Here is a 15,145-nt window from a genome sequence, read left to right as displayed (position 1 = left end):
TAAACCATCAATAATATCTCACCAAGAATGTGTAAACCATCTTAATATCTTACCAAGAATGTGTAAACCATCAATAATATCTCACCAAGAATGTGTAAACCATCTTAATATCTTACCAAGAATGTGTAAACCATCTTAATATCTCACCAAGAATGTGTAAACCATCTTAATATCTTACCAAGAATGTGTAAACCATCAATAATATCTTACCAAGAATGTGTAAACCATCAATAATATCTCACCAAGAATGTGTAAACCATCTTAATATCTTACCAAGAATGTGTAAACCATCTTAATATCTCACCAAGAATGTGTAAACCATCCTAATATCTTACCAAGAATGTGTAAACCATCTTAATATCTTACCAAGAATGTGTAAACCATCTTAATATCTCACCAAGAATGTGTAAACCATCTTAATATCTCACCAAGAATGTGTAAACCATCTTAATATCTTACCAAGAATGTGTAAACCATCTTAATATCTCACCAAGAATGTGTAAACCAGCAATAATATCCCACCAAGAATGTGTAAACCATCAATAATATCTCACCTAGAATGTGTAAACCATCAATAATATCTCACCAAGAATGTGTACACCATCTTAATATCTTACCAAGAATGTGTAAACCATCTTAATATCTTACCAAGAATGTGTAAACCATCTTAATATCTTACCAAGAATGTGTAAACCATCAATAATATCTCACCAAGAATGTGTAAACCATCTTAATATCTTACCAAGAATGTGTAAACCATCTTAATATCTCACCAAGAATGTGTAAACCATCTTAATATATTACCAAGAATGTGTAAACCATCTTAATATCTCACCAAGAATGTGTAAACCATCAATAATATCTCACCAAGAATGTGTAAACCATCAATAATATCTTACCAAGAATGTGTAAACCATCTTAATATCTCACCAAGAATGTGTAAACCATCAATAATATCTCACCAAGAATGTGTAAACCATCTTAATATCTTACCAAGAATGTGTAAACCATCTTAATATCTTACAATGAATCTGTAAACCATCTTAATATCTCACCAAGAATGTGTAAACCATCTTAATATCTTACCAAGAAAGTGTAAACCATCTTAATATCTCACCAAGAATGTGTAAACCATCTTAATATCTTACCAAGAATGTGTAAACCATCTTAATATCTTACCAAGAATGTGTAAACCATCTTAATATCTTACCAAGAATGTGTAAACCATCTTAATATCTCACCAAGAATGTGTAAACCATCTTAATATCTTACCAAGAATGTGTAAACCATCTTAATATCTTACCATGAATGTGTAAACCATCTTAATATCTCACCAAGAATGTGTAAACTATCTTAATATCTTACCAAGAATGTGTAAACCATCTTAATATCTTACCAAGAATGTGTAAACCATCTTAATATCTCACCAAGAATGTGTAAACCATCTTAATATCTTACCAAGAATGTGTAAACCATCTTAATATCTTACCAAGAATGTGTAAACCATCTTAATATCTTACCAAGAATGTGTAAACCATCTTCGTTGCTTTGGTAAAGTCCACCGCAAGGGCAAGTGCTCTGCTACTATCAGCCTAATTGCTGGTGATCCTTTGAATCAAATCAAAACAAACAGCTTTTGTAAAGCACACCACTCTCACCCTCACGAGTATCTGGGTGCCGTGTCTCTGTGGAGCCAGGTCTTGAGTCTCTTTCTGAAGTCTACCAGCGAGGTGGTTGTACGGAGCTGGAATGGAAGGTCGTTCTAAGTCTTGGCTGCGATGTAGGAGAAGGAGCGGCCACCACTGTGCCTGCGGATGCTAGGAGTGTGTGTGAGGGCGAGTGAAGAGGGGCGCAGGTGTCTAGCGGGTTGGTAGGAGTTCAGGCGTTGGTTGAGGTAGGAAGGTCCTGGGTGATGTAGGGCTTTGTAGACATGCGTGAGGGTCTTGAACTGGCATATTTTCTGGATGGGGAGCCAGTGGAGGTCTCTCAGGTGGGGGGTGATGTGAGTTTGTTTTGGGAGGTCCTCGATGAGTCTGACTGCAGAGTTCTGTATTGCATGGAGTCTTCTGAGGAGCTGGATGGATATGCCGTAGTTGAAGCGGCTAGTGGCGAGGGCTTGAGTGGCTGTCTTTCTGGTGTTGGTTGGGATCCATCTGAAGATTCTGCAGAGTACGTGAAGCGTGTGGAAGCAGGAGGAAGCGACTGCATTGACTTGTCGTTTTATGGTCAGTTGGCTTGTTGAAGATGATGCTGAGGTTGTGTTCGTGATCAGTCTGAGTGGGTGTGGAGTCATCTTTTACCGGTAAGAAGATTTGGGGCAGAGAAAGTGTGCAGATTCTTTGGTGTAGAGAATTCCTTGTGGTCTTTATCTTCTAGAGGTGTAATTTGCAATGCTATAAAGAATCTACAACTTTGGTCCTCAAAGACAAAACAAGTCAGCAGATTTGTATTGGAAGAAAACAACATATTTGAAGAGAAATCAACATATTTTCAGTAACAAAGTTATTGTTTGCTACTGGGACTTTCAAAAGGACGTTCTTACATTAGCTTCACAGCAACAGGTTTTTAGCAAAGCTTTAGTGGAAGGATTTGTCTAATTTTTATGTTGAGTATTTATGGGGATATTTCATCATGTAAGTGTTTTTAATGTTTTTTATTTGCCTATTTCTTATCAATTTTACAAATCTTCTCCCAATTCTTCTCCCATCCCTATCTGGCTCCGATGGCCAGTCAGTTCTTTTTGCATGTCAATTTTTCATTTATACGTGTCTGATTTCAATCTTGTTATTTTATTACTCTACTGCAGTGTTTTTCATCTTCACTGATGATGTTCATTTCAGAACATAAGTGGTTTGCTTGATCTGCCTCAAACTGCGCAGCATATTGCCTTCTGAAATCTGTAATGGTCTCTTTTTCATTCAGTTGTTTTTGGTATTGCCCGAAAGGCCATACAGTGATGTTCAGTTCTAGCATTCAATATATACCAAAGCTGCACAGAATTCTCTTCATTGCATGAAGCCTGTTGAGGTATTATTAATGTGTATTTTTAATTTTTTATTAACAGGGCCACTTATTGCAACCACTGTATTTTCATTAAGAACTAAAGAAAATCAAAACCTTTACCCCGTGGACAATGACAAATGTGGCCCGGCGCTTGGTTTTCACGATTCCCCAAGTAAGTGAAAAGTCCATTAGCTGCAGCCTGGTGACGATCCTTATGATAGTCGCCCCGCAGCCAGGGCAGTGCCGCAGAGGTTTAGTCACTGACCCACACTCTGATCATAATAGAGAATGAAGATATAGGGTGGGTCGAAGAGTTATCATTGGTAGCTGTAAAAGGCCGCAGCCAGGGCAATGCCGCAGAGGTTTAGTCACTGACCCACACTCTGATCATAAGAGAGAATGAAGATATAGGGTGGGTCGAAGAGTTATCATTTGTAGCTGTAAAAGGTTGTGGCCAGGGCAATGCCGCAGAGGTTTAGTCACTGACCCACACTAGAATCATAAGCGAGAATGAAGATATAGGGTGGGTCGAAGAGTTATCATTGGTAGCTGTAAAAGGCCGCGGCCAGGGCAATGCCGCAGAGGTTTAGTCACTGACCCACACTCTGATCATAAGAGAGAATGAAGATATAGGGTGGGTCGAAGAGTTATCATTGGTAGCTGTAAAAGGCCGCGGCCAGGGCAGTGCCGCAGAGGTTTAGTCACTGACCCACACTCTGATCATAAGAGAGAATGAAGATATAGGGTGGGTCGAAGAGTTGTCATTGGTAGCTGTAAAAGGCCGCAGCCAGAGCAGTGCCGCAGAGGTTTAGTCACTGACCCACACTCTGATCATAAGAGAGAATGAAGATATAGGGTGGGTCGAAGAGTTATCATTTGTAGCTGTAAAAGGTTGTGGCCAGGGCAATGCCGCAGAGGTTTAGTCACTGACCCACACTCTGATCATAATAGAGAATGAAGATATAGGGTGGGTCGAAGAGTTATCATTGGTAGCTGTAAAAGGCCGCAGCCAGGGCAATGCCGCAGAGGTTTAGTCACTGACCCACACTCTGATCATAAGAGAGAATGAAGATATAGGGTGGGTCGAAGAGTTATCATTTGTAGCTGTAAAAGGTTGTGGCCAGGGCAATGCCGCAGAGGTTTAGTCACTGACCCACACTAGAATCATAAGCGAGAATGAAGATATAGGGTGGGTCGAAGAGTTATCATTGGTAGCTGTAAAAGGCCGCGGCCAGGGCAATGCCGCAGAGGTTTAGTCACTGACCCACACTCTGATCATAAGAGAGAATGAAGATATAGGGTGGGTCGAAGAGTTATCATTGGTAGCTGTAAAAGGCCGCGGCCAGGGCAGTGCCGCAGAGGTTTAGTCACTGACCCACACTCTGATCATAAGAGAGAATGAAGATATAGGGTGGGTCGAAGAGTTATCATTTGTAGCTGTAAAAGGTTGTGGCCAGGGCAATGCCGCAGAGGTTTAGTCACTGACCCACACTCTGATCATAAGAGAGAATGAAGATATAGGGTGAGTCGAAGAGTTATCATTTGTAGCTGTAAAAGGCCGCGGCCACGGCAATGCCGCAGAGGTTTAGACACTGACCCACACTCTGATCATAATAGAGAATGAAGATATTGGGTGGGTCGAAGAGCTATCATTGGTAGCTGTAAAAGGCCGCAGCCAGGGCAATGCCGCAGAGGTTTAGTCACTGACCCACACTCTGATCATAAGAGAGAATGAATATATAGGGTGGGTCGAAGAGTTATCATTGGTAGCTGTAAAAGGCCGCCGCCAGGGCAATGCCGCAGAGGTTCAGACACTGACCCACACTCTGATCATAAGAGAGAATGAAGATATAGGGTGGGTCAAAGAGTTATCATTTGTAGCTGTAAAAGGCCGCGGCCACGGCAATGCCGCAGAGGTTTAGTCACTGACCCACACTAGAATCATAAGCGAGAATGAAGATATAGGGTGGGTCGAAGAGTTATCATTTGTAGCCGTAAAAGGCCGCAGCCAGAGCAGTGCCGCAGAGGTTCAGACACTGACCCACACTCTGATCATAAGAGAGAATGAAGATATAGGGTGGGTCCAAGAGTTATCATTGGTGGCTGTAAAAGGCCGCGGCCAGGGCGATGCCGCAGAGGGTCAGACACTGACCCACACTCTGATCATAAGAGAGAATGAAGATATAGGGTGGGTCGAAGAGTTATCATTGGTAGCTGTAAAAGGCCGCGGCCAGGGCAGTGCCGCAGAGGTTTAGTCACTGACCCACACTCTGATCATAAGAGAGAATGAAGATATAGGGTGGGTCGAAGAGTTATCATTGGTAGCTGTAAAAGGCCGCGGCCAGGGCAATGCCGCAGAGGTTTACACACTGACCCACACTCTGATCATAAGAGAGAATGAAGATATAGGGTGGGTCGAAGAGTTGTCATTGGTAGCTGTAAAAGGCCGCAGCCAGAGCAGTGCCGCAGAGGTTTAGTCACTGACCCACACTCTGATCATAAGAGAGAATGAAGATATAGGGTGGGTCGAAGAGTTATCATTGGTAGCTGTAAAAGGCCGCGGCCAGGGCAATGCCGCAGAGGTTTAGTCACTGACCCACACTCTGATCATAAGAGAGAATGAAGATATAGGGTGGGTCGAAGAGTTGTCATTGGTAGCTGTAAAAGGCCGCAGCCAGAGCAGTGCCGCAGAGGTTTAGTCACTGACCCACACTCTGATCATAAGAGAGAATGAAGATATAGGGTGGGTCGAAGAGTTATCATTGGTAGCTGTAAAAGGCCGCGGCCAGGGCAATGCCGCAGAGGTTTAGTCACTGACCCACACTCTGATCATAAGAGAGAATGAAGATATAGGGTGGGTCCAAGAGTTATCATTGGTAGCTGTAAAAGGGCGCGGCCAGGGCAATTCCGCAGAGGTTTAGTCACTGACCCACACTCTGATCATAAGAGAGAATGAATATATAGGGTGGGTCGAAGAGTTATCATTTGTAGCCGTAAAAGGCCGCAGCCAGAGCAGTGCCGCAGAGGTTTAGTCACTGACCCACACTCTGATCATAAGAGAGAATGAAGATGTAGGGTGGGTCGAAGAGTTATCATTGGTAGCTGTAAAAGGCCGCAGCCAGAGCAGTGCCGCAGAGGTTTAGTCACTGACCCACACTCTGATCATAAGAGAGAATGAAGATATAGGGTGGGTCGAACAGTTATCATTGGTAGCTGTAAAAGGGCGCGGCCAGGGCAATGCCGCAGAGGTTTAGTCACTGACCCACACTCTGATCATAAGAGAGAATGAAGATATAGGGTGGGTCGAAGAGTTATCCTTTGTAGCTGTAAAAGGTTGTGGCCAGGGCAATGCCGCAGAGGTTTAGTCACTGACCCACACTCTGATCATAAGAGAGAATGAAGATATAGGGTGGGTCAAAGAGTTATCATTTGTAGCTGTAAAAGGCCGCGGCCACGGCAATGCCGCAGAGGTTTAGTCACTGACCCACACTAGAATCATAAGCGAGAATGAAGATATAGGGTGGGTCGAAGAGTTATCATTTGTAGCCGTAAAAGGCCGCAGCCAGAGCAGTGCCGCAGAGGTTCAGACACTGACCCACACTCTGATCATAAGAGAGAATGAAGATATAGGGTGGGTCCAAGAGTTATCATTGGTGGCTGTAAAAGGCCGCGGCCAGGGCGATGCCGCAGAGGGTCAGACACTGACCCACACTCTGATCATAAGAGAGAATGAAGATATAGGGTGGGTCGAAGAGTTATCATTGGTAGCTGTAAAAGGCCGCGGCCAGGGCAGTGCCGCAGAGGTTTAGTCACTGACCCACACTCTGATCATAAGAGAGAATGAAGATATAGGGTGGGTCGAAGAGTTATCATTGGTAGCTGTAAAAGGCCGCGGCCAGGGCAATGCCGCAGAGGTTTACACACTGACCCACACTCTGATCATAAGAGAGAATGAAGATATAGGGTGGGTCGAAGAGTTGTCATTGGTAGCTGTAAAAGGCCGCAGCCAGAGCAGTGCCGCAGAGGTTTAGTCACTGACCCACACTCTGATCATAAGAGAGAATGAAGATATAGGGTGGGTCGAAGAGTTATCATTGGTAGCTGTAAAAGGCCGCGGCCAGGGCAATGCCGCAGAGGTTTAGTCACTGACCCACACTCTGATCATAAGAGAGAATGAAGATATAGGGTGGGTCGAAGAGTTGTCATTGGTAGCTGTAAAAGGCCGCAGCCAGAGCAGTGCCGCAGAGGTTTAGTCACTGACCCACACTCTGATCATAAGAGAGAATGAAGATATAGGGTGGGTCGAAGAGTTATCATTGGTAGCTGTAAAAGGCCGCGGCCAGGGCAATGCCGCAGAGGTTTAGTCACTGACCCACACTCTGATCATAAGAGAGAATGAAGATATAGGGTGGGTCCAAGAGTTATCATTTGTAGCTGTAAAAGGCCGCGGCCAGGGCAATGCCGCAGAGGTTTAGTCACTGACCCACACTCTGATCATAATAGAGAATGAAGATATTGGGTGGGTCGAAGAGCTATCATTGGTAGCTGTAAAAGGCTGCAGCCAGGGCAATGCCGCAGAGGTTTAGTCACTGACCCACACTCTGATCATAAGACAGAATGAAGATATAGGGTGGGTCGAAGAGTTATCATTTGTAGCTGCAAAAGGCCATGGCGAGGGCAATGCCGCAGAGGTTTAGTCACTGACCCACACTCTGATCATAAGAGAGAATGAAGATATAGGGTGGGTCGAAGAGTTATCATTTGTAGCTGTAAAAGGCCGCGGCCAGGGCAATGCCGCAGAGGTTTAGTCACTGACCCACACTCTGATCATAAGAGAGAATGAAGATATAGGGTGGGTCGAAGAGTTATCATTTGTAGCTGTAAAAGGCCGCGGCCAGGGCAATGCCGCAGAGGTTTAGTCACTGACCCACACTCTGATCATAAGAGAGAATGAAGATATAGGGTGGGTCGAAGAGTTGTCATTGGTAGCTGTAAAAGGCCGCAGCCAGAGCAGTGCCGCAGAGGTTTAGTCACTGACCCACACTCTGATCATAAGAGAGAATGAAGATATAGGGTGGGTCGAAGAGTTATCATTTGTAGCTGTAAAAGGTTGTGGCCAGGGCAATGCCACAGAGGTTTAGTCACTGACCCACACTCTGATCATAAGAGAGAATGAAGATATAGGGTGGGTCGAAGAGTTATCATTGGTAGCTGTAAAAGGGCGGGGCCAGGGCAATGCCGCAGAGGTTTAGTCACTGACCCACACTCTGATCATAAGAGAGAATGAAGATATAGGGTGGGTCGAAGAGTTATCATTGGTAGCTGTAAAAGGCCGCGGCCAGGGCAGTGCCGCAGAGGTTTAGTCACTGACCCACACTCTGATCATAAGAGAGAATGAAGATGTAGGGTGGGTCGAAGAGTTATCATTGGTAGCTGTAAAAGGCCGCAGCCAGGGCAATGCCGCAGAGGTTTAGTCACTGACCCACACTCTGATCATAAGAGAGAATGAAGATATAGGGTGGGTCGAAGAGTTATCATTGGTAGCTGTAAAAGGCCGCGGCCAGGGCAATGCTGCAGAGGTTTAGTCACTGACCCACACTCTGATCATAAGAGAGAATGAAGATATAGGGTGGGTCGAACAGTTATCATTGGTAGCTGTAAAAGGGCGCGGCCAGGGCAATGCCGCAGAGGTTTAGTCACTGACCCACACTCTGATCATAAGAGAGAATGAAGATATAGGGTGGGTCGAACAGTTATCATTGGTAGCTGTAAAAGGGCGCGGCCAGGGCAATTCCGCAGAGGTTTAGTCACTGACCCACACTCTGATCATAAGAGAGAATGAATATATAGGGTGGGTCGAAGAGTTATCATTTGTAGCCGTAAAAGGCCGCAGCCAGAGCAGTGCCGCAGAGGTTTAGTCACTGACCCACACTCTGATCATAAGAGAGAATGAAGATGTAGGGTGGGTCGAAGAGTTATCATTGGTAGCTGTAAAAGGCCGCAGCCAGAGCAGTGCCGCAGAGGTTTAGTCACTGACCCACACTCTGATCATAAGAGAGAATGAAGATATAGGGTGGGTCGAACAGTTATCATTGGTAGCTGTAAAAGGGCGCGGCCAGGGCAATGCCGCAGAGGTTTAGTCACTGACCCACACTCTGATCATAAGAGAGAATGAAGATATAGGGTGGGTCGAAGAGTTATCATTTGTAGCTGTAAAAGGTTGTGGCCAGGGCAATGCCGCAGAGGTTTAGTCACTGACCCACACTCTGATCATAAGAGAGAATGAAGATATAGGGTGAGTCGAAGAGTTATCATTTGTAGCTGTAAAAGGCCGCGGCCACGGCAATGCCGCAGAGGTTTAGACACTGACCCACACTCTGATCATAATAGAGAATGAAGATATTGGGTGGGTCGAAGAGCTATCATTTGTAGCTGTAAAAGGTTGTGGCCAGGGCAATGCCGCAGAGGTTTAGTCACTGACCCACACTAGAATCATAAGCGAGAATGAAGATATAGGGTGGGTCGAAGAGCTATCATTGGTAGCTGTAAAAGGCCGCAGCCAGGGCAGTGCCGCAGAGGTTCAGACACTGACCCACACTCTGATCATAAGAGAGAATGAAGATATAGGGTGGGTCGAAGAGTTATCATTGGTAGCTGTAAAAGGCCGCGGCCAGGGCAATGCCGCAGAGGTTTAGTCACTGACCCACACTCTGATCATAAGAGAGAATGAAGATATAGGGTGGGTCGAAGAGTTATCATTGGTAGCTGTAAAAGGCCGCAGCCAGGGCAATTCCGTAGAGGTTCAGTCACTGACCCACACTCTGATCATAAGAGAGAATGAAGATATAGGGTGGGTCGAAGAGTTATCATTTGTAGCTGCAAAAGGCCGCGGCCAGGGCAATGCCGCAGAGGTTTAGACACTGACCCACACTCTGATCTTAAGAGAGAATGAAGATATAGGGTGGGTCGAAGAGTTATCATTGGTAGCTGTAAAAGGCCATGGCGAGGGCAATGCCGCAGAGGTTTAGTCACTGACCCACACTCTGATCATAATAGAGAATGAAGATGTAGGGTGGGTCGAAGAGTTATCATTTGTAGCTGTAAAAGGTTGTGGCCAGGGCAATGCCGCAGAGGTTTAGTCACTGACCCACACTAGAATCATAAGCGAGAATGAAGATATAGGGTGGGTCGAAGAGTTATCATTGGTAGCTGTAAAAGGGCGCGGCCAGGGCAGTGCCGCAGAGGTTTAGTCACTGACCCACACTCTGATCATAAGAGAGAATGAAGATATAGGGTGGGTCGAAGAGTTATCATTTGTAGCTGCAAAAGGCCGCGGCCAGGGCAGTGCCGCAGAGGTTTAGTCACTGACCCACACTCTGATCATAAGAGAGAATGAAGATATAGGGTGGGTCGAAGAGTTATCATTGGTAGCCGTAAAAGGCCGCAGCCAGAGCAATGCCGCAGAGGTTTAGTCACGGACCCACACTCTGATCATAAGAGAGAATGAAGATATAGGGTGGGTCGAAGAGTTATCATTGGTAGCTGTAAAAGGCCGCGGCCAGGGCGATGCCGCAGAGGTTTACACACTGACCCACACTCTGATCATAAGAGAGAATGAAGATATAGGGTGGGTCGAAGAGTTATCATTGGTAGCTGTAAAAGGCCGCGGCCAGGGCGATGCCGCAGAGGTTTACACACTGACCCACACTCTGATCATAAGAGAGAATGAAGATATAGGGTGGGTCGAAGAGTTATCATTGGTAGCTGTAAAAGGCCATGGCGAGGGCAATGCCGCAGAGGTTTAGTCACTGACCCACACTCTGATCATAATAGAGAATGAAGATGTAGGGTGGGTCGAAGAGTTATCATTTGTAGCTGTAAAAGGTTGTGGCCAGGGCAATGCCGCAGAGGTTTAGTCACTGACCCACACTCTGATCATAAGAGAGAATGAAGATATAGGGTGGGTCGAAGAGTTATCATTTGTAGCTGTAAAAGGGCGCAGCCAGGGCAATGCCGCAGAGGTTCAGACACTGACCCACACTCTGATCATGAGAGAGAATGAAGATATAGGGTGGGTCGAAGAGTTATCATTGGTAGCTGTAAAAGGCCGCAGCCAGGGCAATGCCGCAGACGTTTAGTCACTGACCCACACTCTGATCATAAGAGAGAATGAAGATATAGGGTGGGTCGAAGAGTTATCATTGGTAGCTGTAAAAGGCCGCAGCCAGGGCAGTGCCGCAGAGGTTCAGACACTGACCCACACTCTGATCATAAGAGAGAATGAAGATATAGGGTGGGTCGAAGAGTTATCATTGGTAGCTGTAAAAGGCAGCGGCCAGGGCAATGCCGCAGAGGTTTAGTCACTGACCCACACTCTGATCATAAGAGAGAATGAAGATATAGGGTGGGTCGAAGAGTTATCATTGGTAGCTGTAAAAGGCCGCAGCCAGGGCAATTCCGTAGAGGTTCAGTCACTGACCCACACTCTGATCATAAGAGAGAATGAAGATATAGGGTGGGTCGAAGAGTTATCATTTGTAGCCGTAAAAGGCCGCAGCCAGAGCAGTGCCGCAGAGGTTCAGACACTGACCCACACTCTGATCATAAGAGAGAATGAAGATATAGGGTGGGTCGAAGAGTTATCATTTGTAGCTGCAAAAGGCCGCGGCCAGGGCAATGCCGTAGAGGTTTAGACACTGACCCACACTCTGATCATAAGAGAGAATGAAGATATAGGGTGGGTCGAAGAGTTATCATTGGTAGCCGTAAAAGGCCGCAGCCAGAGCAATGCCGCAGAGGTTTAGTCACGGACCCACACTCTGATCATAAGAGAGAATGAAGATATAGGGTGGGTTGAAGAGTTATCATTGGTAGCTGTAAAAGGCCGCGGCGATGCCGCAGAGGTTTACACACTGACCCACACTCTGATCATAAGAGAGAATGAAGATATAGGGTGGGTCGAAGAGTTATCATTGGTAGCTGTAAAAGGCCGCGGCCAGGGCGATGCCGCAGAGGTTTACACACTGACCCACACTCTGATCATAAGAGAGAATGAAGATATAGGGTGGGTCGAAGAGTTATCATTGGTAGCTGTAAAAGGCCATGGCGAGGGCAATGCCGCAGAGGTTTAGTCACTGACCCACACTCTGATCATAATAGAGAATGAAGATGTAGGGTGGGTCGAAGAGTTATCATTTGTAGCTGTAAAAGGTTGCGGCCAGGGCAATGCCGCAGAGGTTTAGTCACTGACCCACACTAGAATCATAAGCGAGAATGAAGATATAGGGTGGGTCGAAGAGCTATCATTGGTAGCTGTAAAAGGCCGCTGCCAGGGCAATGCGGCAGAGGTTTAGTCACTGACCCACACTGTGATCATAAGAGAGAATGAAGATATATGATGGGTCGAAGAGTTATCATTGGTGGCTGTAAAAGGCCGCGGCCAGGGCAGTGCCGCAGAGGTTTAATCACTGACCCACACTGTGATCATAAGAGAGAATGAAGATATAGGGTGGGTCGAAGAGTTATCATTTGTAGCCGTAAAAGGCCGCAGCCAGAGCAGTGCCGCAGAGGTTTAGTCACTGACCCACACTCTGATCATAAGAGAGAATGAAGATATAGGGTGGGTCGAAGAGTTATCATTTGTAGCTGTAAAAGGCCGCGGCCAGGGCAATGCCGCAGAGGTTTAGTCACTGACCCACACTGTGATCATAAGAGAGAATGAAGATATAGGGTGGGTCGAAGAGTTATCATTTGTAGCCGTAAAAGGCCGCAGCCAGAGCAGTGCCGCAGAGGTTTAGTCACTGACCCACACTGTGATCATAAGAGTGAATGAAGATATATGATGGGTCGAAGAGTTATCATTGGTGGCTGTAAAAGGCCGCAGCGAGAGCAGTGCCGCAGAGGTTTAGTCACTGACCCACACTCTGATCATAAGAGAGAATGAAGATATAGGGTGGGTCGAAGAGTTATCATTTGTAGCCGTAAAAGGCCGCAGCCAGAGCAGTGCCGCAGAGGTTCAGACACTGACCCACACTCTGATCATAAGAGAGAATGAAGGTGTAGGGTGTAGAGTTGTCATTTGTAGCTGTGACAGGCCACAGTCTTGAAGCAGCCTCCACTGTCCTCAACATCGGTCTCTTGCTCACGCACACCAAGCATTTTCACGGTGCCAGCGGGGAGAGTAAGCCAGCCAGATTGAAAATGATTTTGGTGCAAAGGTGGGTTAGCAACTAAAGACAACACAAAAACAGCAGATCTGGAAAGAGTAAAAGTGAAAATAGAATGAGAACGAAAACCACATTAGAATGAAAAGAAGAGTGAAACTCAAGTGAGAAATCAGCAGTTTAAGTATCAGAGAAAAACTAGGAAAACAGCAGAAATAAAAAAAAATGGAGGGAAGGGTGAAAAGTGCGACAGTGAAGGACGTTATGAAAAGAGATGGCTGTGAAAATATTTTATTTTCTATAATAAATTGTTATTATTATTTCACAATAATTTCCTTCCTATGAAAAAGATAGATAAAATTAAGGTTGGGAGGGTGAACACTTAAGTAGGAGTGAGAGTATAGAGACTCTACAGAAAGGGAGAAGCAAGGAAGGGCAAGGGAGGCCAGTGGTCACAGAGAAATAGCCACAGTTGACCTTAGTGAGATAGAACAACTCTGGATTAGATGGAGAGAGGCTCCGAAGAGAAAAGAGTGCATTTAAACCCCAAATAATAGTCATTCAAGTGAGAAAGAGGCGAGACGGCAAAGACACAGAGTGTGGCAGTTAGCAGAGTTAGAGTTTTATATACACAAGACCAGTAAAAGAGAGAACCTTGAGGAAGAAAGAGGAGAAAAGGAGAGTACCAAAATGGAGCCATTGACGGGGAGAGCGAAATAACCATGATAAAGGCACCTGGGGAGAGAAATGATCAGAGCACTAGAGAGTGCAGAAGAGGAAAAGCCAGGGCAGAAAGGAATAGGGCTAGATATCGCCGGCCAGAGAGAAAGAGGGAAGCACCCAGTGGCAGAGATATACCTAGAGTCACCCAGGGCACAAAGGAAAAGGGATACATATCTTCATCCAGAGAGGAAGAGGGAAGCACCCAACGGCAGAGATACACCTAGAGTCACCCAGGGCACAAAGGAAAAGGGATACATATCTTCAGCCAGAGAGGAAGAGGGAAGCACCCAACGGCAGAGATACACCTAGAGTCACCCAGGGCACAAAGGAAAAGGGATACATATCTTCATCCAGAGAGGAAGAGGGAAGCACCCAGTGGCAGAGATACACCTAGAGTCACCCAGGGCACAAAGGAAAAGGGATACATATCTTCAGCCAGAGAGGAAGAGGGAAGCACCCAACGGCAGAGATACACCTAGAGTCATCCAGGGCACAAAGGAAAAGGGATACATATCTTCATCCAGAGAGGAAGAGGGAAGCACCCAATGGCAGAGATACACCTAGAGTCACCCAGGGCACAAAGGAAAAGGGATACATATCTTCAGCCAGAGAGGAAGAGGGAAGCACCCAACGGCAGAGATACACCTAGAGTCATCCAGGGCACAAAGGAAAAGGGATACATATCTTCAGCCAGAGAGGAAGAGGGAAGCACCCAACGGCAGAGATACACCTAGAGTCACCCAGGGCACAAAGGAAAAGGGATACATATCTTCAGCCAGAGAGGAAGAGGGAAGCACCCAACGGCAGAGATACACCTAGAGTCACCCAGGGCACAAAGGAAAAGGGATACATATCTTCAGCCAGAGAGGAAGAGGGAAGCACCCAACAGCAAAGGTACACCTAGAGTCACCCAGGGCAGAATATGAAAAGGGATAAATATCTTCATCCAGAGAGGAAGAGGGAAGCACCCAATGGCAGAGATACACCTAGAGTCACCCAGGGCACAAAGGAAAAGGGATACATATCTTCAGCCAGAGAGGAAGAGGGAAGCACCCAACGGCAGAGATACACCTAGAGTCATCCAGGGCACAAAGAAAAAGGGATACATATCTTCAGCCAGAGAGGAAGAGGGAAGCACCCAACGGCAGAGATACACCTAGAGTCACCCAGGGCACAAAGGAAAAGGGATACATATCTTCAGCCAGAGAGGAAGAGGGAAGCACCCAACGGCAGAGATACACCTAGAGTCACCCAGG

At 46.1% G+C, this 15,145-nt stretch overlaps 1 protein-coding gene across 1 annotated transcript in view; it reads left to right on the top strand.

Annotated features, from left to right (window-relative positions):
- LOC147662024 (uncharacterized) overlaps positions 1-15,145 on the top strand; it is a 188,921-nt gene that overhangs the window by 93,261 nt on the left and 80,515 nt on the right. The window contains exon 3 of the mRNA XM_086951173.1: positions 3,065-3,175. Coding sequence (XP_086807299.1) covers positions 3,065-3,175 — 111 coding nt within the window. The remainder of the gene's footprint in view (positions 1-3,064; positions 3,176-15,145) is intronic.

The sequence above is a fragment of the Lissotriton vulgaris genome, unplaced genomic scaffold, assembly GCF_964263255.1.
Source record: "Lissotriton vulgaris unplaced genomic scaffold, aLisVul1.2 SCAFFOLD_781, whole genome shotgun sequence".
In the NCBI taxonomy this organism is placed as follows: Eukaryota; Metazoa; Chordata; class Amphibia; order Caudata; family Salamandridae; genus Lissotriton; species Lissotriton vulgaris.
Note: the sequence above shows the minus strand (reverse complement) of the source record. Positions and strands in the feature narration are given on the sequence as shown.